Source organism: Gymnoscopelus braueri (assembly GCF_963280865.1).
Source record: "Gymnoscopelus braueri genome assembly, chromosome: 6".
In the NCBI taxonomy this organism is placed as follows: Eukaryota; Metazoa; Chordata; class Actinopteri; order Myctophiformes; family Myctophidae; genus Gymnoscopelus; species Gymnoscopelus braueri.
In genome coordinates, this window is record NC_137607.1 from 36,537,569 (window position 1) to 36,559,607 (window position 22,039).

Genomic DNA, 22,039 nt, shown 5'->3' on the forward strand with positions numbered 1-22,039 from the left:
AAATGATGAATGAATTTGTTAGTAAAAATAACCAACCTTGTCTGGACTAAGCTGGAAGTCAGGTTTCAGGAGGTAGAGACTTTTATCCACCGTCGCCACACATACACAAGAACCCTTCTCTGCTCGGACACGAAGGCTCACCGGGTCTCCTGGCATGGACTCATTGGCAGAAACAGACACAGAAACCTGGGAACCAACCAATACAAGATACACAATGCATTCATTATCATAAGCTGTACTATATCATTGGTGTCGGGCAGAAACCTCTTATCTCCATATTTTAACTTTTTATGTTTTTTCGCAAATGAATGCCCTACTTCACCATACTACAGTGTCACACTAAAGTAGCAAGATGATCAAAAAAGGTTTCGCTATTTCTGAATAGAAATAGTAAGAAACGGTTTGGGACATATGAGGTTTCCACCCAACAGCGATGATATACTAAAGGGGAAAACAGATGCATACTGTGAAAAGGGTTACTGACAACAAAACATCTAATGATGTGGCTCTCAGGATCCATATAGAAACGGCATGGCTGCAGTGTGGATCTCAGACGTCATGTGACCAGCCTTTGACATCAGTCATCGATGACTATCAGTTGTCTATATGACATATGACTGCAAATGTGGGGCAAGGTTTCAGCGCAATCACACCTTTGTGTGACGGACGGACGGACAGACAGACAGACAGACAGACAGACAGACAGACAGACAGACAGACAGACAGACAGACAGACAGACAGACAGACAGACAGACAGACAGACAGACAGACAGACAGACAGACAGACAGACAGACAGACAGACAGACACAGACAGACACATATACCGTTATAGACAGCTCGCCTCGTGCAAAGCCACGCTGTAGAAACAAGAGTTGCAAGAGTATTGTAGAATTTTATTATAAAGATTCAGCTTGATGATCAATCCATTCAATCATGTGCCGAGGAGCGATCAGAAAACAGAGAGTGGAAAACTACAGGTTTTTGAAAGAGAACCTCCTTAGAGAGAAGGAGGGTGGGTGTGAGTCGGCCATAAACTTTCACACTTCAAAACCAGTTTTCAACAGCGCGCATGGCCACAAATTAGCCCCATTATCGGGTTCCGCTGGCCTCCTTTCACCACTACTGTCATCCTCTCCTGTCATGACCCCGCTTATCTCCTCGCACGACCTCTGCCTCATCATGTCCACACAACCCACAACACACACACACAATTTAACTCTGAGAGTCAAATTGTGACCCGCAAGGGTCCACTATCCAAGTGGATACGTTAACTCACTTTTTACACACACACACACACACACACACACACACACACACACACACACACACACACACACACACACACACACACACACACACACACACACACACACACACACACACACACACACACACACACACACACACACACACACACACACACACACACACACACTACACACTGTCATAATAGCATACTAGGGAGCCGTAAATACTTCAGGGAGTTAACTACGCCTAATGCAGGCAGGAACTGGGGAGCTCTCCCAGGCCAACACAGCTGTTTGTTTACAGATACTACAGCTAGCTCTATGGATGGACATGTGTCTCCACAATGAATGCATTTGTTTTCTCACATCAAGTCTCATATCCATTGCTAGGCATTATGCGAGAGTTTGGCTCATGCAGTTTTATCCGTACTTTGATTATAAACTTTCTCCATAATTCTAAAGCAATGATCCACTGCCAAAGTGCCCTTGAGCTAGGCACTTCAGCTGGTATTAAAATGAAAATGTGCTTTTGTAATTTGTACTTTTGAATACTTAAGTATTTTTTTAAATCATGTACTTTTGAATACTTAAGTATTTTTTTAAATCATGTACTTTTGAATATTTAAGTATTTTAAAAGCAAGTACTCCAGTACAGCAACTTTCACTTAATATTTGACCAGGAGTATCTATACTTTGACCCAAGTACTGGGGTTGAGTACTATATTATATATTTTTTCTTTTACTGCCTCTATTGATAGGAAAGTAGACGGGGAGAGAGGTGGGGGGAGACACGGAGGAAAGGTCGTCGGGATCGGGAGTCGAACCCACGACATGCTGTCAGGCTGGATTATCAGCCTAGGTGCCCAGACGGTTACGCCAACCGTCCGGGCCCTAGGATTGAGTACTTTGTCCACCTCTGGCTGTTACCATGCAACTAGTACGTTATAAGCCGGTATGTCAGTCGGTCCAATATTCTCAAACACAAACCTAGAACTGGTCGCAGCTCATCATGAATTACCTGCTTGTTTATTGTTGATTTCCTGTATCTTGCTGAGGGAAGTTAAATTACAATGATATCCCTTACACAATCCTGTAAAGCTAAAGAGTATTAGAATGTCACCAGACTCACGTAGAATCGCACAAATTTGAGTTCACATAATGTTCTCTACATGTTTTAAAAATATTTTAACTTTTACTTGTCAATGGGCTGGAATTCTCAAACTTCTGTCATTTGGATGACACCATAGCTAGTCTCTTTCAGAGCCAGAGTCATACGTCATCGATACGTCATAGACGACTGGTCACATGAGGTCTGAGATACACATGAAGCTATGGCGTTCATTAGACCCAGTCTTCTTTTCTTTTGCCAGTGTTTTACCACTGCATACCTTGTTCTCGAAGCTGGGTTGGACGGGAAGCTGCAGGCTGTCGGTGACGCCCTCGCCGCTCTCCCTCACATAGTAGACGAGTAGGCGGCTGAGGGGCGCCATGACATGATGAACAGGGAAGCGGAGGTACGACACACAGGTGTCCATCTCAGCTTGAGGGGAGGAGCCTCCGGTACCTACAGTATAGCAAACAGCAACGAAGGTTAAAGGGATAAGGTGTCACAGTGAATATGAATCTGAAGACATTGGTTCTCAATGTGTTCATCCAAATAATGTGCTCTCTAAATAGTATGGAAATATCTGCGCTGACACTGTGCCAGTTTGGGGCTGGTATGAGGCACAATTGCTTTTTGACTTTTCTCACTGTACCTAAGGTAGCAATGCGCAAACAATGCGCCAGACTACACCTCATTTTAAGACCAACACGCCAGTGGGCGCACAGATTAGTCCAAGTACATTTGGAAATAATGACACAATGTGGGCAACTGGGTGTGAAAATGACAACTGTGTCGGTTGGAAACCAGGACCTGCGGTAAGCTCTGCGCCATTTTGGACTGGGTGTAAGATAGGTGACCTCAAGTGTCACTGAGTGGATCCCTAACGGTGCGTTTTAACAGCGGGCGATCAGGATAGTATTTTCCGGAAGTGCATTATATGTCTATGAGAGCCGGCAACTACTGGCGATAGGGCGAAGTGGGCGGGGGGGCGATGAAAGATGGATTTTCTTTATCTTTTGGACGATGTCGCCCGGCGATCGCCCGAGAGTCGCCCGCTGTTAAAACGTACTGTAAGGAGTCGGGATTAACCCCAGGGGGGTCCCACATGTTTTTTGGGGGGTCCCCAGAATATGGCATCAAAAGTAATCATCAAACTATACAATAAAAAGAAAACTGGTCAAACCTTGGACCAAATAGTCAAATAATATAAGAAAGAAATTGTGAAAATAGCTGATGTACAAGCTCACAACGCCTCGAACTTGTAGATCTGCTATTTTCTGTTGAGGCATCTAAATCGAAAGCCTCAACTCCTACATTCCAAGTGCTTGTCAGGGTGCGGGGGTCACCAGTTCAAATATGATTATTTTGGGGGGGGTTACCAGTTCAAATATGATTGTTTTGGGGGGGGGTCACAGGCTGAAAAGGTTGAGAACCACTGTTCTAAGGCCAGGGCATTGTCATGCTATGATCATCTTTATTCTACACTCATAAAGACCACGCCGGAAAACCGCCAGGACACTGAGCCTTGAACCTTCCTATACTGACCCGAGGCAGGGGGGGGCTGGGTCGTGGTGTGGACGTTCTTGTCAAAGGTGACCGCTGCCCTCTTTCCTCGCTGTGAAGCTGCGGAGACGTTGGCGTGCTGCTGGCCTGACAGGACGATGTTTCCCCTGGACGCCACCTCATAGTGCAGGGTGAAGTTGCAGGGGCAGGTGGACTTCAGGGCAACCTCTGCTTCCTGGCCCACCTGCACATTGTAACACACATGGACAAATAAGTCATCAAATTAAGATGATTGGTTCTTTCGCTGCGATGACGTGTATTATGTAACATCAAGTATTTTTTGGGTTCCATTTCCGAACCAACCTTTTGGTATCCAAACTTTTTAGCTCAAGATTAGATGTTTGCCCGGGACCCAAACTATTGAAAATAGCAAGATCATAGCAAGCTCACCACACGTCGTTTTCCGTTTGACTTTTTAAACACATATTGCACATGGCAGATGTAACAAATAACTTAAATATATATATATAAATGACTGGCATTGTTTAAAAAATAATTGCAAATTGTGACAGACCTACCGAGGACCACATCGTACCACAGAAGAAGAAGGTGGTGGAACTTACCTTGAGCGGTGAGCTGGGGCTCTGGATCTGGATGTGACACTTGCTGGGAGAATACCAGCTACTGATGGACAGATAGCTGGGCAAGTATTGGTCGCCAGCTGGCTGGCCGTCAATGGAAGTCACCTTGGTCTGCGGAGCCGGGCACAGACACAACAGAGTATTGATTTAGAGTCAACGTGACATTCGGTCAGTCATGTCGGATGGAAAGCAGAACCTGAAATGCATTCCTTGAATCCCATCTTTAATTCCTTTTCCGTTGTGTTGGTGACCCCTTGACACTCCTTCTTTCCACCCGCCTTTCTTTCCAACACTCTCTGACTAACTCTCTAGAGGGGCGAGCGAAGCGCCAGGCGAGCGACACTGCATGTAAGACTCACATGAGGACAGGAGAGATGTGAATGATTCGAACAAGGCATCGGGAAAGTCTGTCTGTGTCCCTTTTATACCCCATGTTATTATTATATGGAGATCCCTCATGTCATCGATATGGCATCATAGTAATGACGTCATAGACTAATAATAATAATACATCAATGTTGACGATAAGTAAGACAGGTATTGCCTATTGCATTTGTCACCAGGATGGCCGAGTGGTTAAGGCGTTGGACTTAAGATCCAATGGACAATAGTCCTCGTGGGTTCAAACCCCACTCCTGGTATAAACTTTTCTTTACACAAGATAGATAGATTTGGATTTGTGGTTAGGGAGGCAAGTGCCAGGGAAGGGCACTTTCATTATTGCAGTTTCAAACTGCAGTCACATCAACTTATTTTAAGTCCAAAATTTTTCGTCTATAACTGAGTGGGTATAGACTATAGAGGCCGTCTGGGAATCGAATCGAAAGAGCGTCAGTTGGACCCTCGGCTTGACCAGTCTGCGTTGAAGTGACCCTGACCAAGACACTTTAACCCCTAACTGCTCTTCGGCCACTGTATTAATAGTGTACACTGCTCCTAATATTTAGGATGGGTAAATTCTTCATTCTTTATTTGGATCCCCTTCAGCTCTGCCACCGTGGTCACTAATCTTCCTGGGGACATAAATACATACATACAATATACAAACAAACATCGACTGACATTCCGTCAGTCTAGACAAAAGTTAAATAATTAAAAGTAATGAAAGCCACATACAGTAGCATAACAATACAGTATATTTACAGTACAGAGGTTATGAAACAACTTCCTGTTGTGTGGTTTCTCACAATCATTTCTGCCTGAGTGTACTTTTAAATAAGAATGTTCTTAAAATGTGTGTACTTTGTGTAGATAGTTAAAATAGTTAGGAATAATAATAAGGGAAAATATCTGGCTGCAACCTTGAGTAAATGCAGTGGACAAATTCCAGGTATGTGCAAACATACTTTGCAAATACCCCAACGATAACTAAAGGGGACAAAACTATTATTATAACACATTAATAACTTTATTAGAAAAGTATGTCCACCCCTCCCAGGCCGCAGAGCCACTAACCTCCAGCCAGACGTACTGAGCAGCGGTGGGGATGGAGGGGATCTCGAAGGTCGCCTGACCGTCCTTGGAGATCAGCTCGCTGGTGTAGACGTTGTCCTTAGGGGTCAGCTCTGCCTTGACGCGCACGTGCACGCCGTCAGCCGGGCTCCCGTCTGGGTAGGTCACCTCGATCTCCGGGGGTAAAGAGTGCGTTAACCACATGAAGCCTATAGCATCCCTATTCTGAGCATGTCATAATGCAGTGGTTCTCAACCTTTTCAGGCCACGAAACCCCCAAATTATCATATTTGAACTAGGGACCCCCACCCAAAATAATCATATTTGAACTGGGACCCCCCCCCAAAATAATCATATTTAAACTGGGGACCTGCCAAAAATAATCATATTTAAATTGGGGGACCCCCCCAAAATAATCACATTTAAACTGGGGACCCCCCAATCTGACAAGCACTTGGAATTGCAGGAGTTAAGGCATTAATTTTTTTTTTGAATTCCAGACTTTTACTTGTAACAGAGTATTTCTACATTGCAGTATTGATACTTTTACCTAAGTGAAAAAATGTGAGTACTTCTTCCGTCAACTGCTTGTCTCACCTTCCCCTTGTAAGGCAGGCCAGGCTTGAACTGCTTGCGTGTGTCCTTGGAGTACTTGATGTCAATGAGCTGCTTGTGGACGGGCGTGGAGTCGTCGAACATGGTCTGTCTGCTTCCGTCCGTGCCGGTCACCACCACCCACATGCTCACCGTCCCTCTGAAGTGGTCGGCCACGTCCAGCGGCAGCATGTCCTTCACACACAGGCTGAAGGTTGCAGAGCCCTTGATCTGTGATCAAATGATGAGAATGAGTTGGTATTGGTCAAAAACTAGTCGGGAGTATGATCTGGAGCAGTGGTTCTCAATGTGGGACCCCGATGATCCCAGCTAAATGACTCAAAGTTACAGTAGGTACCAAATGGAACCTTACAGTAGGGCGGTCACACTAATATATATTTTTTGCATTGAATATTGGAACATAGAACATAGAAAATACATTTCTGTTTGCCTTTTAGGCTTTGTAATAAAAAATTGTACAGGAACAATTATACATTTTATACAAAAAAAGGTAAAAATAACAGAAATAGCTGATCTACAAGCTTGTGACGGGTTGTAAGCTTGTAGATCAGCTATTTCAGCTTTTTTATGTATGATTTTTTTTTACATGGAAACGATTATGATTATTATGACAAAATAATTGCGATTATCTCAACTGATCGCGATTAGACGATTATGCAATAACTGTGACGGGGCGATCTTAAGGGTCTGCAACTCTGAGAGTGTACAAAGGGAACCAAATGGACCCTGTTAAATGAACACTAATGATTTTAGTGTAGATCCCCATCTACACACAGAGATAAAACTGTATTAAACTGGGGGTCCTCCAAGTCAGCCATCCCCACCCGTGTGACACATTAAAATTGCATTATAAAACAAAATGGAGACGCCAGAGGGTTAAAAAGGTTTAGAAGCACTGATCTGGAGTATACTGCTCCATACTGGGACATTTTATGCCAAACGTGTATGCAAGTATGCTAGTGTAAGGTGTCACTGTAGACAAAAACCATACACCAAACGACATATTTATGTTAGGGGGAAAAAAGCTTAACCCGTTAAAACCGGGAAAGCATCTGTGGCATTTTAGATTTGTTTTGCGTCGTCTATTCAAAAATAGCAGATATACAAGCTCTCAGCTTCACTTCATGCCGTGCCGCGAGCTTGTACATCTGCTATTTTTGAATTTCCTTGAAAAATCTTGAAAGTGTGAGAACTATACTGATTTAGAAGGCCTTTGTAGAATTAGCCTCAGGTCTTAATGGGTTAATGTGCTGATCTAGGATCATCAATCAGATTTGTCGCTCTTATCTTAGTTGTTCTGACTTGAAACCAAAATAGAGATCATATCAGCACTTTAGAGGATCAACACTAGCCAAGTTGTTTTGACACACACCAGTACAGCACACCATGTTAGCATAATGGAGCTGGGTATGGATTAGGACTGGGTGATATGGACAAAATCAAACTGTATTGTGACGATAATATATTTTTCAAAAACACGAAAATAGCAGGTCTACAATCTCACAATGCATTGCGATGAAATGTGTTGTGAGGTTGTAGACTGGCCAATTTAGCTAGTAAATAAATAAGGTTTCAGTGATTAAAAACAGAAAAAGACAACACTTACGTCATATCACGATATTACGTTATCGAATATACCAGATGATATCTAGTCTCGTATCACGATTTTGATCTATATATTGCCCAGCCCTAGTATGTATAAACTTACGTCCATAGATTTAACCACAGGATGGCCCATCTCATGGCGGTAGTAGCCCACTCCATTCACTGTCATGTTGACTGTAAGTTTCCCTGTCACCGGCTTCCCAAAGGTGTACCTGGACAGCAGCAAAGATGTCAAAACCTTGTACAGATTCATGTTTTGTCACGAAAAATGCTCATATCATACAATTTCGGCCCTGGACTCCCACATACTGTATCTACTGTGCTAGGCAGCCAGGTTCATGCCATGTGTATGAATCAGGATTAAATACATTTGAATACGGAAAATACGATGCTAAAAATCAACCGCTAGACCATTTGCATTAGCCTGGTAAACCCTCCCTCCGGAAATCTCAATTCCATTTGATTCCTGGAGTGAGTCTGGCATGAACCGCCTCTCTGCAATATTGGCTGTGTATGCCAAACGGCCGCGCCTATCAGCGTCGTCGCTCATTGTTCTGTGATTGACAGCTTACGTTGGCCAATCAGGTGACGAGTTCGAGTGAGCCCAAAACACGAACGGCAGCCATCTTTTTCTTGTGCGGCCAATTCTCCGCTATTTTTTTACTTCAAAAAGCTCTCTAACTTCTATTTTGAGGCACGGAATTTACTTATAAGATATCGTTTGGATAGAATTTAGTTGTTTAACTTCATATATGTGGTCAATTAATCATGACAAAGCCTATTTAAAAAAAATGTTTTAGAGAACCGGTAGGGGCGGGCAGTGACACCATTGTACCCGAAAAAGGCAACCCATTTTGGGTATGGCTGTCTCAAAAGTCCCGTCGAGTCACATTAAGACTGGTGAACTGCTGATTGGCTGAAGGGGAAAAATTATCATTGGCTGAAGGGGTTGTCAGTCAACGGTATTACTCCCGCCCAACTCCAGCACAGCCAATATTGCAGACAGGCGGATCAGGCCAGACTCACTCCTGAAATGAAATGGAATTGAGATTTCCGGAGGGAGGGTTTACCAGGCTACATTTGCATGACCATTACTTGTGAAGTGCCAAAGGCTAACAGTTCTAGAGACATATGTTTGTAGTATTATTTTGGTTTGCTCATGAGGTCATCATGACACTATATATTGTCTATATATGTCCAAAACTGTTGCTCAAAACACGTTGCAATGCAACGTGTTTTGAGCTTTTAGATCGGCTACTTTTGCTACTTTTGTGTGACACCGTAGAATGAGAAAGTAGGGCATTAATTTCCCCCCAAAATATTAAAAGTTGAAATATGGAGATACAAGGTTTTAGCCCGGCAGAAACAATATGAAATAAAACAACATTCCTCTGTTTCAGAAAAACTCGTATAAGCTACTTTCGGCTCCCAACCCACTGGCTGAGAAACATTTCTTTGACAGACTGAAGTTCAACCAAGAAAGATATGACCTCACTCCTCAGGCCTGTCTGCCTGTCTGCCTACCTGTCATTCTCTCACATACTGTACTGTTACTGTATGATATCACTGCCAGCTGAAGTGCCTTACCTGGCCCTGACGCTGGCCTGTTCACAGGCGTTGAGATCTCGTATGTAGCGTGGTGGCTCAATGATTAACTCGAACTTGGGCATCACTGTGAGGAGGCCGAGAGAATAAGCATTGTCACTTATTAGAGGGGGAAATCATATAAAACTCTTCAAAACAAACGTTTTAAGCACTGGCATCCCTATTTTGGGCAAATTTTCAAACATGTTCAAATGTTTTCATACTATTTTATTTTCACTTATTGTCACACAATGAAGTACAAAGGAGTAGTGCACCCAAGAAATGACTTTATTTCTATGGTTTACCTACCTGGTGATGTCTTTCAGTCACAGAGAATTTTCGTTTGTAACACATTCCTTAATGAATGAAGAATCCAAAAATGAAGAAAAAACTTGATGAATGGAATTAATCCGAGACCCAAATTACACTTCTGGTTCAAACCGTGACATGCACGAGCAAAGAAAGTGGGTTTAACCGGAGCTTATTCACATGCATGCTAGCGCCCAGACGCATGCGTCTTTCGTGCATGAGCCGGTTTACCCCGGAAGTGTTTTAAAAGTCTATTTTCTCTTTTGTGATATTTTGGTAACTTCTTTCAGCGTATTTCGGTAGAAGAGAATCTAAACTTTATGGACGTATCTTTTATATAGTTTCGCTGTTGTCTCGGATTAATTCCATTCATTCATTCATTCAGTTAAGGCATGTTTTACAAACAAAAATTCTCCTAACTGAAACAAGACATCACCACCGGTTAGGGAAACGGTCGAATTTCTTGGGTGAACTACTCCTTTAAGTGGTTAAAACGTGTACATTTGCCAAAACTGTTCAAATAAAATATCTCATGAAAGCCCTTCATTCTCAGGGATATTTTGTATACAGCTGCTTACCATACTTCAGTACTTCAAAGGACTTGTTGTAGGTGTGACCCTGCATCTCCACAAAGATAAGCCACTCTCCAAATATGGGCTGGTCGGACAGAGGGAAACTCATGTTGACAATCCCTGGAGATAAATGTATCGCATAATTACATACAATATGATGGAAGCCTCCAACACGTTATAGTCAGAGGGTGATGAAAAAGAGTGGAGGGTGGCAACGTCACAGTATCAGCACTGTATACAGTGGGTGGGGTCAAACAATAAGCACTCAAGGCGGAGCGGCATCAAGTATGAAATAATTTTGTCCGGAGAGAACTTCTTCGGTTTCTGCAAGCCAAAATAAATTTGACTTCTTCTGAAGTATGCAGGTGCCATATTAGCCTACTAATTCGTATCATGTAAAACTGAGATTGTTCCAGTGTCATATAACATGGATGGAAGAAACATGGACATTGTTCTGGAAGCAACACTACAGCTTAATATAAAACCATTGCACTGGGGCAATGATAATTACACTTTGCAAAAGAAGTGGACTTACCACAACACACAGATTTGAGTCCTTTCCACTGGACCATCCTGGATCCTCTTGGATCCTGAAGGGTCAGAACATCAGATAAAAAATAAAGAATGACAACGACCTTTCACATCTCAAATTCTCAGGGTCAAACCTGGTTTGTAATTTAAAAGCATTACAGTGTTGAACTGAGCCTCATGCTTATGTTTTCACTCCCTCTGAACTTGACCTTAAGACCTGGCTCTTGACCCGGACTGACGTCAAAATACTTTAGCAACTTTTCCTCAGGTGATTGTGCAGGTTACAGGTCAAAGAGTAGTCAAACCAGCTTATTACATAATGACACCCATAAATCATGCATGGACCTCCGCACATAACTTATGACTACAAACATCATATGACCCAGCTTGATATTTGTCCTTAAAACTCAAACTCAAGATGTGAGGAACATGAAATGTATGTAGGTGTATGAAAGAAGTCAGAATGAAAGAAAGAAAGAAAGAAAGAAGGGATGGGGGTAGAGGCATGGAGGGAAGAGAAGAGAAGAGAAGAGAAGAGAAGAGAAGAGAAGAGAAGAGAAGAGAAGAGAAGAGAAGAGAAGAGAAGAGAAGAGAAGAGAAGAGAAGAGAAGAGAAGAGAAGAGAAGAGAAGAGAAGAGAAGAGAAGAGAAGAGAAGAGAAGAGATAAACAACATGAAAGTCTTCTTTCATGTTGTTTATCCCTGGGCTGTTCCAGGGAGCACCCTGTTATCAAGGTGAGACTGGCCCGACTCAAGCCCTGTAATCTCCAGTGTGGCTGGAAACAACCAGTCACTGTCCCATCCTGGACATGACCCTCCCAACCATGGGTGGTCCCAGCAACCTCCACTCACCACAACATACGCCTCCATCTGCAAAAGCAACACACACAAACAGAAACGAGAAAGGAGAAAAAGTCAAAGGATGACACACAGACAAAACACCATCATACCCGTCTCCTTCTCCTCTCTCCCCATCCCTGCCCCCCACTCCACCACCACCCCCCCCCGCCTCCACCACACTCCACCACTCCTCCGCGCAACAATCTTTCATCTGTGAAAGCGAGAGCTGGCCTTGGCCAGCGGTGGACCTTTATAGCCGTGGACATCAATAAACAGTCTGTCTGCACAGTGGCACGGTATACTGGGAGGCCATTGCTAACATTCCAGCCGAAATGTCTTGAGCTTCCCGGCTTCAGTAAATACGTAAACTGTACATCTCTGTGTGCTCCGGGTGAGCTAGGGCTGCCTCCTTCATTCCACAAAGAGATGAAGTTGGAAAAGTATATTTGCAGGGAATATCATGGATGACGTTCTAATTTTAAAGAGTACGTCATCTCCTCCCAAGAGGTTTGCTGAGTTCTTGAAAAATAAGAATGTTGTAATGCATATGATTATTCAGCATAACAGTTACATAAGACTTGCAGGGTTTTTATTTTTTTTTATGTATTTTCTAGTATTAGTATTTTTAAAAAAAAATTGTTTTATGTTTTCTCTGTCAAAGTGTGTGTATAAGTGTATCCTTGTTTTAAATAGTGCAAACCCTAATTCTTTTAAAAGTGTACTCTATGTCTATGCCTGTACTGCGATTTCTAAAGCTGATTTAATAACTAACTTATAAACAGGAAAAAAACTAAATTATGCAAAACAAAGAGCTTTCTGGCGTGATTATGTCATTGGATATGTGCATGTAGACAAGCAGCATTTCATTCCTGTTTTATATTCTTCAAGGAAGAAAAGTGACATCACCTTGTCGCTGACCGGCCTCAGATCAGGGGTCACTGTGTAAACATTGATGAGCACTGAAAGCAAGCAGAAGATTACACATTTAAAAAGGTTTCAAAACAGGTCTCCTATAAATGAAAACATGTTATTGTATTTGAACGCTGCATAGTAATTCCATTACCTTCTGTTCAATGGAAACCAAAGAGCAAAACAAATCTTCGCACCTGGTTTGAATCCATGGGAACCAATTGTAGAATACCGTCCTGTCCAAATTGCTTTATTTAATTGGCTGCAGTTCAGTCGGAAGTTAAAATAGAGCATACTGATAGGGCATGATTTCTATCATGAGTTCCATTGTGGTCATTAATACATATCTGCTTATGGCCCAGCCTCAGCTCACACATGACAGTGCTTAACTTTTGTACTTTCTGTTTTTCCCTCATTTTCTCCCAAATTAGTTGTTGCCCCATTCTCCATGTCTGTACTGCGTTGCCTGTCGCTGCCAACTCCCCCTCTGTTGGCTTGGGGAGGGTGTAGACAACCATGTGACAACACATGGGAGACGCCAGCCGTTTCTTTTCACCTGACAGAAGTTTCACTGGGAGAGCGCAACGTACGCAGAGGTTCACTCTATCTCCGCCAGTTTTTATTGTACTTTCCTTTTATAGATTTTAATCCTTTTTAACTTGTCAATTCTAATAAAGTTGTTATTTTTCTGCTATGTAAAGCGACTTTGAGTATTTAGAAAAGCGCTATATAAATCGTATGTATTATTATTATTATTATTATTATTATATTATAAGGACTCGTTATACTTGGTTGCGCAGTTAAAAAAAAGGGAAAAAAACGATCTACAAGCTACAAACTAGTTTTTCGGTGTGCGACACCAGTGCGCAACTAAGTATAAATCACCCTTTGGGGGCTCCACCTGTAGTGTGGCTCGAGTTCACCTGTGTACATTATGCATTGCATGTCATCCTGTGATATCTAATGAAGTAGAAATGAGAACACCTTTATGTTTGGGTTTGTAGACTGGCTTGTCAGTCTGGATGAAGACAGCAGTGCCCTTGCTCTCCACTGTGACCGTGGTGTAGTTGTGGAAGATGTAGCCTCCCTCCGTGAGGTGCCGATTGCCCCACACCTTCAGATGGGCCTGGCCTCTTAGCCCTGGAGGAACCTGGTACCACACACACCCAAACAGGAATGATTTGACAAGAATCAACGCTGGATTTACCAAACGCATATAAGCAAGGTCTCTCAAGGCTAAAACACACTGGCTACGAACAGCACGCGTAAACAAAAAGCCCCCACCCTTATTGTCTATGTAAAAAACCCATACTGGCAGCAATAGATGCACACCTGCACTTGGACACAAAACATTTCTCTGTGTGTGTTCTCAGTGGTGTTCTCCCTGCAGTGCGCAGGAGCGCGACGCTTCCTGTTGGTGCTACGGGCAGCACTTCACACACATCAATGCCGTGTCGGCGTCGCTGCTCTGAGCAGGCGGTGTGTTTTGCACTTTAGAGCAGGATGGGAAAACAGTTTGTTGCTCTGTCTTCCACATTCAGGCCCATTTCTTTTTTTTTATATCTACCGTCAATCTGTACAATTCCAAACATCTTCTTGGTAGCTATGTGATCTGACTTAAGCTTGATAACCACCAACTAAAACTGACCAACATTTGGCCGAATTTCCCACACTGATTTGAAGCTGCAATCCATACATTATTTGTGACTAAAACATTATTCAAACAAACCTGGGTGAGTATGTTGATACAATGTAACTAACACAACTGAGGTGTTTGGAGGTGGTCTCTCTGCTCTTCTGAACGCGTTGAAATCTTTAAATATCATTATGGTCAGGTAGGACCACTACTGGTTGGCTAGAGGTATTGAACGAAGCTCAAAGCATCGTATCTCCCCTGCCCAGACGGCCTTTCCATCTCAGCTCAGTAGTAGAATCTTTAGAGCTTGTGCGGTATACCCAGATCTGAATCCCGGTTAGAACATAAATCTTACAGATTGCAGCATCAACATTAGCGATATATCGATTTTGCCTATATCGGCCATTGTTTGACGTTTTTCTGATCGTAGGCTGAAAAAATCTCCATCTGTGTTGGTCTTTAAAGCAAACTACAAAACAAATGCGCATATCCAAAAAGCAGTACATAAATAGGTCTATGTACATGTATGTATGCATGTGGTTATGTGGGTGTGTAGGCAGGTGTGTAGGTGGTTATACTGTATACAGTCTGTATTTATGTATGTACTGTGTGTACAGTATGTATGTTTGTATGTATGCATATCTCTTGAATGTATTACTGGTAATATTTTTCTATAATATGTATACTTTTTTATATGTCTAATTCTAAAAAAAGGGGAAGTTCTCTATAAGCCTCTAAGCTTCTAAACTTCTCCTGCACAATATTGTTTATATGTATTTTTATGCTAAGAGAATGTGTCCCGATGTTTAACCTTTTAAGCAATCTCTAAATATGTGATCAACAAGCGTGTTGAATAAGACTTAAGTGGTTAAATATAATAAAGTTCAGTTTATGTGTGTATTTTGTATAATTGTTTGCTTCTTCATTGCATAATAAAACTTCAATGTTCTTTTGATTTACTGAAGTTTAATATATGTTTTATCTGTCAAAAAGTGTTACAATAATAAATGAATCAACCTATGTTTGACACTTTTTTTTACAATATCAGTCAAAACATCAGTAATCTAGGCCTGTCCAAAATCTCCAGCATCGGACCCCAAAATCTGGCATCGTCGGGCTCCAATTAGCATACATTACAGTGGCGTGACCATTGCACACAAGACGAACACACGACTACAAAGACCAGGCTAATGGCTCAGCATGCTTCATAAGACTGTGGTTCATGTGAACAAGGGGCGGAAGGAGTAATGGACAGGGAGAAGGAAGAACACGAAGGGGAGAGGGCGAGGGAAGGAATGAAGTCGTGCATGCTAGATTGATCCATTCCAGCCTTTGGGGGCGGCGCACCATACATGCACGTCAACAGCTGTTGCATATTACATTGAGGCTGTTACCTTATTCCCAATGAATGTGCAAAGACAGATGTTGCATTACAAATAGTGTTTTGCATGTTGCCTGAGGAATGCGCACAAACAGACATGCAGGCTCTCACTACTGTGCAGCTGTCGCCACTAAACTATCGCCGTCCATTTGAAACATCTCTGGAAAAGGAAGCATGTAGAATGACAGAAAGTAGAATGACAGTAAACTAAGACAATTGCGACGGCAGACCTGGTTGATCTCACCTTTAACTTGATGGTGCCTTTGTCTGCAATAGAAAACAATAATCAGAAAAGCATAAGTGCAAAGTGAAGTATTTCCCAAAACAATTTTGGGGTGATTGTGTATCAATGGAGATTGACTGTGTGTATAACTTTAATAACATGATCCCAATAAAACAAAAACAAAAAGTTTATGCCTCACTGGGGGGGAAAAAATAGTTATTATTATTTCTTTATTTTACCATATTTAATATTTATGTGGGACAGTTAAATGGATCTTTTTTCACCCACACCCAACAACACATCCTGCTTGTAACAAGCCAACCAACAGTAAAAAAACTGATACAGTATTACCCAACTGCTCAAAATCAATCCATTACTGAACTAGTGTGCTAACTAGGCTTTGGCCCAGTTGGAACCACTTGACCCCCAGCATGCCTATTCTGGGGGGGAACATTTGCCAAAAACAGCCGAACTACAAGCTTGTGAGCTGCGAGCTTGTAGTTCGGCATTTTTTTGGGGGGGGGGGGGCGCGAAGAGATTTGGTGTAAGAATAGAGGGTGTAAGTTGTTCAGGCCGGGTTAGCAGGGAGTCCAGCTGCAGGCTGTCTCCATGCCACTCTAAGGCACAGCCAGCCTCATCCATTAGCGGTGCTGTCAAACAAATCACACAGGCGTGTATACAACCATGGCCCGGTGGGACAGCCTGGGCTGATGCCATGAAGCCTCAACGTCCAGGGGAACGGCCATGGAGGACCCTGACAGCAGTCATGGCATGAGTGGATGTCAGGGGCAATTATCACAATATGTTTGACCAAATACCTCAATATCAATATATCAAAATTATTCATAGTACATTGTATTCTCACCAAACATGGTGGCATGGCCGTGGGCCACTGTGTCTCCCTTCACAGCAAGCTGTGCCTGGACGCGTGTTTCTGCCTTGGCATTGAAGATGGTCACACTGACACTTTCCTCCACGCCTGCTCGGAACACTGAGGGGGCAACGACCAGGTAACCCCTGAGCAGGAGAATGATCATGGCAGGGACAGGAAGGTGGGATGGAGAGAGAGAGTGGGAGAAGGTTAGAGTCGTGTAGAAGAGAGGGAAAGAAAGAGTGCATATAAGGATGGACAAGTTGATAAGGGGGAAAACCAACGGATGGGGAGAGATGAAGAATGGTAGGGCAGATGAATGGAGAAGGAGGGAGAGGACAGTAGGGGATGGAGATTGAAAGTAGAGAGAGAACAGAAAGCCCACAGCTTTGTGAAGTTCCCCTGTTTTCCCTGAAACCCAACTTACCATTTGCCATGGGTGCAAGACATTCTTACCACTGTTTTAAGAGTCTTCACTCTTTTCTGTGAATGAGTTCAAAATAACATTGCTTTCGAGGAAGCAATAGAGGTGAGGCTCACATCATAAATTATGAAGTACATAAACGAGTCTTGACTCTTTTCTGTGAATGAGACTGTTAAAAATAACATTGCTTTCGAGGAAGCAGTAGAGGTGAGGCTCACATCATAAATTGTGAAGTACTAGTCCATAACCGGTCGACGCATCCGTGGGGGGATATGCGCCCATGATCTGGCAACCCGGGAGGCAGTTCGTCCCATAGCTGGGCAGCCCCGTAACCATGGCGAGAGTGTTTTACACAAAAACGCTAATAAACAGGTGAAGTGCGCAGGCGAAAGTAGTTGCAAACGTGGGGTTATTGGGCGTCTCGTCGTGCGCACCCTGTCCCCCCCGTCGCCCCCGTCGCATGTCCCGTTGCGGACCCCCCCGCGCCCCCCCCTCCCCCACGCGTCCCGTCGCGGACCCCCCCCCGCGCGTCCCGTCGCAAACACACACACACACACACACACACACAAACACACACTCTCTGTGTGTGCTTGTGGCAGACAGTGGGTCTATGGATCCCATCGCTCGTGGGGCCATCCCACTGCTGGGCAGCCGTAGCCATGGCAACAGTCTGTTCCAAAAACGCTAATAAACAGCTGAGATTTGGTGATATCGAAAAACGGGCTTCGCAGTTCCGTTTTTTTTGTAATGGTCATTGGCTGTGTGCAAATTCAGATCAATTGCTCCAGTCACTGAGGAGAACCGGGCACACAGTTTTGGTCTCACCACCACCCACCACCCAGCACAGAGGTTTGTCAAATTATAGGAGGATACTGTATAATAGACTATAAATTATATTCATAAACATTTGAAAGCATGTATTTCCTCTCACACTCCCGGCCTTTTCATTCATCTTACTGATTCGCACGCACACACACACGCACGCACACACACACACACACACACACACACACACACACACACACACACACACACACACACACACACACACACACACACACACACACACACACACACACACACACACACACACACACACACACACACACACACACACATACATACATAAATGCAAGCACATGGTCATGCACACACACTGACATGTGCGCACGCGCGCGCGCGCACACACACACACACACACACACACACACACACACACACACACACACACACACACACACACACACACACACACACACACACACACACACACACACACACACACACACACACACACACACACACACACACACACACACACACACATTCCACATGGATTTGTGCAGCCAGATCGGGTTTAATTGCAAGGATACCAGGGACATGGTACCTGTTGGCCAATGGGCTGTGTGCTCTCTTTGGGTGGTCTGGCACCTCTGTTAAAACCTTGGAGTCTGTTTGGGAAAATAACGAGCGAGATTCCACACAGCCACTCTGACATTTAAATCGAGGGGAGGCGGCTGTCGTGGAGGTCACGGCGGAGCAAAGGTCATTCTTTGATGTGTATAAACATTTTGGAAAAAGGCCAAATTTAAGGGTGGCAGAGTAGCCTATTGTCCTTCCCGTAATGGAAAGGTCCAAGATGCAATCCTCACTGCAGCTTTGACTGCTGTCAAAGTATTCTTAAGCAAGACACTGCATTGCCCTTTCACAGAACATCTGTCCAGGTAAGGTCAGATAAATGCTCATTCAACATATTAATGTTTATTGATGTTTGTCTCACTAAATAGATAGGCCTATGTGATGGTCAAAATGATATCACATGAATGACATGATAAAATAGTGGATGTTAATACTACTGACAGGAGGTATCATCACTTAAGTTGTTATCAATTATTTCCATTATGTATAAGTCTGAGAAAAGCAGATGTTTCCAGTGAACCAAGCCATCTTTAATGTCCAACCTACTGTATAGCAAAGTTAAGTCTGAGTGATGGCCAAAACCTGATTGCCTATTATATTACCTGTGACTGAGAGTGATGTATGGGAGACTTCCCATGCAGGAGCCACAATTTCAGATCATCACATTTTTCACAACAAATGGGACTACTAATGCTGGACTTGGAAGATCCAACAGCACTAAACATTTTGCAAATTAGCAGTGGGCAAAACATCCAGGCTCTAGCACAGCTCCAACTGCATGCTTGAAAGTGGATCAGGTGCTTGGTATTACTGTGCTGGGGAGCCAGGGGCAATGTGACTACAAAGTCGTTCCTTGGTTTCTCTGTGCAGAGGGATATGCTGAATAAACTGGACCATGTACTGTATGTGTGCAGAGGGATACAATGGAACATATGTCCCCGCCAGGTCTCCTTCCACAGCTTCCAAGGATATCATGTATGTGACTATAGCATAAAAACATAGTTCATAGAGCTGTAGTTACATGAGTAGCCTTCCTTCCTCCCTGAGATTGAAAGTCATGAGAAAATCCCTTGGAAAATAAGACTGGGAGAAGATAACACGAGGAAATTGAATGCGTTTGATCTACACACAAAGCTTAACCTTTGATCAGGTGCTGGTGGCCGTTTCAATCAAACTTGATGCGCTCAACCTTTTACTGTTTCTGCCTGACTTTGCTCCTCATCTGAGGGTTGTTGGGTACTTAAGTTGAAAAGGATTTGTGCTCTCTTAAATCAAGGCTGTATTTAGTCAGTCAGTCGGCGCTCCCCTCCCCTGAGTCCCTCTGGTCAATTAGGCAACACAGCAACTCTTCACAATTAACATGATTCTCCATGACTAGGATTAAACTTTCCATCATTCAGCACTGTGCCGACAGCAGCAACACTGATAGCGACCAATAGCATGTAATCTCCCTGCTGTCTCTGTGCACTGCAGAGGGGTACAATGGAACATGTCTCTGGACCAGGTCTCTCTGTGCAGAGGGGTACAATGGAACATGTCTCTGGACCAGGTCTCTCTGTGCAGAGGGATATGTTTAATAAACTGGAACATGCGTCTCTGTGCAGAGGGATACAATGGAACATATGTCCCTACCAAGTCTATCTGTGCAGTTTAATCAGCTGGAACAATGCAGGCTACTGTTTCTCAAACTGTTTCATTTCATTTCAGTTTGATATGCATTAAGCCCAAGGACACCCAATTTGATATGATTATTTATTTCTGGGACCCCAATACTGTAAAATCCTTGGTGTCAATTTAACTCTGACGGTGTACAGATGGAACCAAATGGACCCTTAAGGGTCCTTCTTTTGGTTCCAAACTATCAATCATTTTAGCTGGGGACCCCCTAGAACCCCCTCAAGGAGCCCTGGGGTTCCCCAGACCCCACTTAGAGAATCACTGATGTAGGCTTAGGCTATCTCCTATATCTTTCTAGCCTGACTCTATGCTCAGGGCAGGGTATAATAATATATCAGTGTGCAGAGGGATATGTTGAATATCTGCAGGGGACAGCCTATGTTGGATAAACTGGGGGGGGGGGGGGTCCTCTGCAAGCATGATCTCAATTGACACGAGGTAAGGTAACCAAATAGTTTCCAGAACACAAACACAAACATTGATAATAGATGAGTCTAAAGCAGGATGGATGTATAGATGGATTGAACATTCTTTTCCACATTCATCACCCATCAAAGAGCTTCAAAGGCCATTTAGTGACATGATACTTTTGAGTATGGTGTGGTGAAACCTCAGTAACGATCAAATAACTTGAAATCTAGGGCAGTCAAATAACACCCGCATGGGTAACACATTTGGCATTATTTTCTATTCATAGTCCTGTTTTACCAAATGCCAAATTAAATCTTGTAAGTAAATTGTCATACGCTGTCGGAAATGTAAACCAACTGCTTTTGTTCAAAAAAGCTTTGCATCAAAACATTTTATTGCACTACAACACAATTCACTTACTGCCTCTCTTGTCCACAGCTTCTGTTCACGTTGCAGATGAACACAATCCACCAAAGACCCAGAGCAGCTGTCAAACACGATCTCAGCATTTTGGCCTAAAAGTAGAGGAGATATTGGAGAATATCTCGCTCTACTTGGCAAAAATGAGGATAAATGAACTCAAAAAGTGACCGTTACTTTCACCCGTCTCTTCTCCTACAAAGCGGTCTCTCCATTGAGACTGCTCGGTGCGGTAGCCTAGAGTAGGTGAGCAAAAAAAGTTTCGCCTGGAAAGAAACGGCTACTAAGGATCAAGGTCTCTTTTTTTTATCATCGCGAAATGCCGATAGTTTTTTTTTTGTTTCGTCTTCTTTTTTCCTCTCCTTGTTTCACACGGCGGACAGTCCTCTTTCACGTGCCTTCATGATCATCCGCCCCGGTAGGACTGCTGTTGTTCTCTCACATTGCAACATTACAACTTCAAAGAAAAGCAGCGTCCTCCTGCTGCTGCTGAGAGCTGTAGGAGAGGATATAAAACTTGTAATCTCTCCACCGATCCGTCCTCTTTCTGGCTCGCTCTCTTTCTCTCCCTCTCCCTCTCTCTGGCTCTCTCTCTCTCCCTGTCTCTCCCTCCCCTGGCTGCTCCCCTCTATTTCTCTTGAAGTCGTTCCTTACGTCTGCGTG

At 43.4% G+C, this 22,039-nt stretch overlaps 1 protein-coding gene across 1 annotated transcript in view; it reads right to left on the reverse strand.

Moving 5' to 3' along the window:
- Positions 1-21,968, reverse strand: part of cpamd8 (C3 and PZP like alpha-2-macroglobulin domain containing 8) — a 78,660-nt gene extending 56,692 nt beyond the window's left edge. The window contains exons 1-16 of the mRNA XM_080431841.1: positions 21,377-21,968; positions 17,020-17,171; positions 16,176-16,198; positions 13,899-14,064; positions 12,912-12,964; positions 12,018-12,035; positions 11,171-11,225; positions 10,642-10,755; positions 9,758-9,842; positions 8,274-8,382; positions 6,548-6,775; positions 5,954-6,124; positions 4,481-4,609; positions 3,900-4,101; positions 2,638-2,813; positions 37-186 (exon numbers count right to left, since the gene is read on the reverse strand). Of these exons, the coding sequence (XP_080287967.1) occupies positions 37-186; positions 2,638-2,813; positions 3,900-4,101; positions 4,481-4,609; positions 5,954-6,124; positions 6,548-6,775; positions 8,274-8,382; positions 9,758-9,842; positions 10,642-10,755; positions 11,171-11,225; positions 12,018-12,035; positions 12,912-12,964; positions 13,899-14,064; positions 16,176-16,198; positions 17,020-17,171; positions 21,377-21,465 (1,920 nt within the window). The 5' untranslated portion in view covers positions 21,466-21,968. The remainder of the gene's footprint in view (positions 1-36; positions 187-2,637; positions 2,814-3,899; positions 4,102-4,480; positions 4,610-5,953; positions 6,125-6,547; positions 6,776-8,273; positions 8,383-9,757; positions 9,843-10,641; positions 10,756-11,170; positions 11,226-12,017; positions 12,036-12,911; positions 12,965-13,898; positions 14,065-16,175; positions 16,199-17,019; positions 17,172-21,376) is intronic.
- Positions 21,969-22,039: the final 71 nt, after the last annotated feature.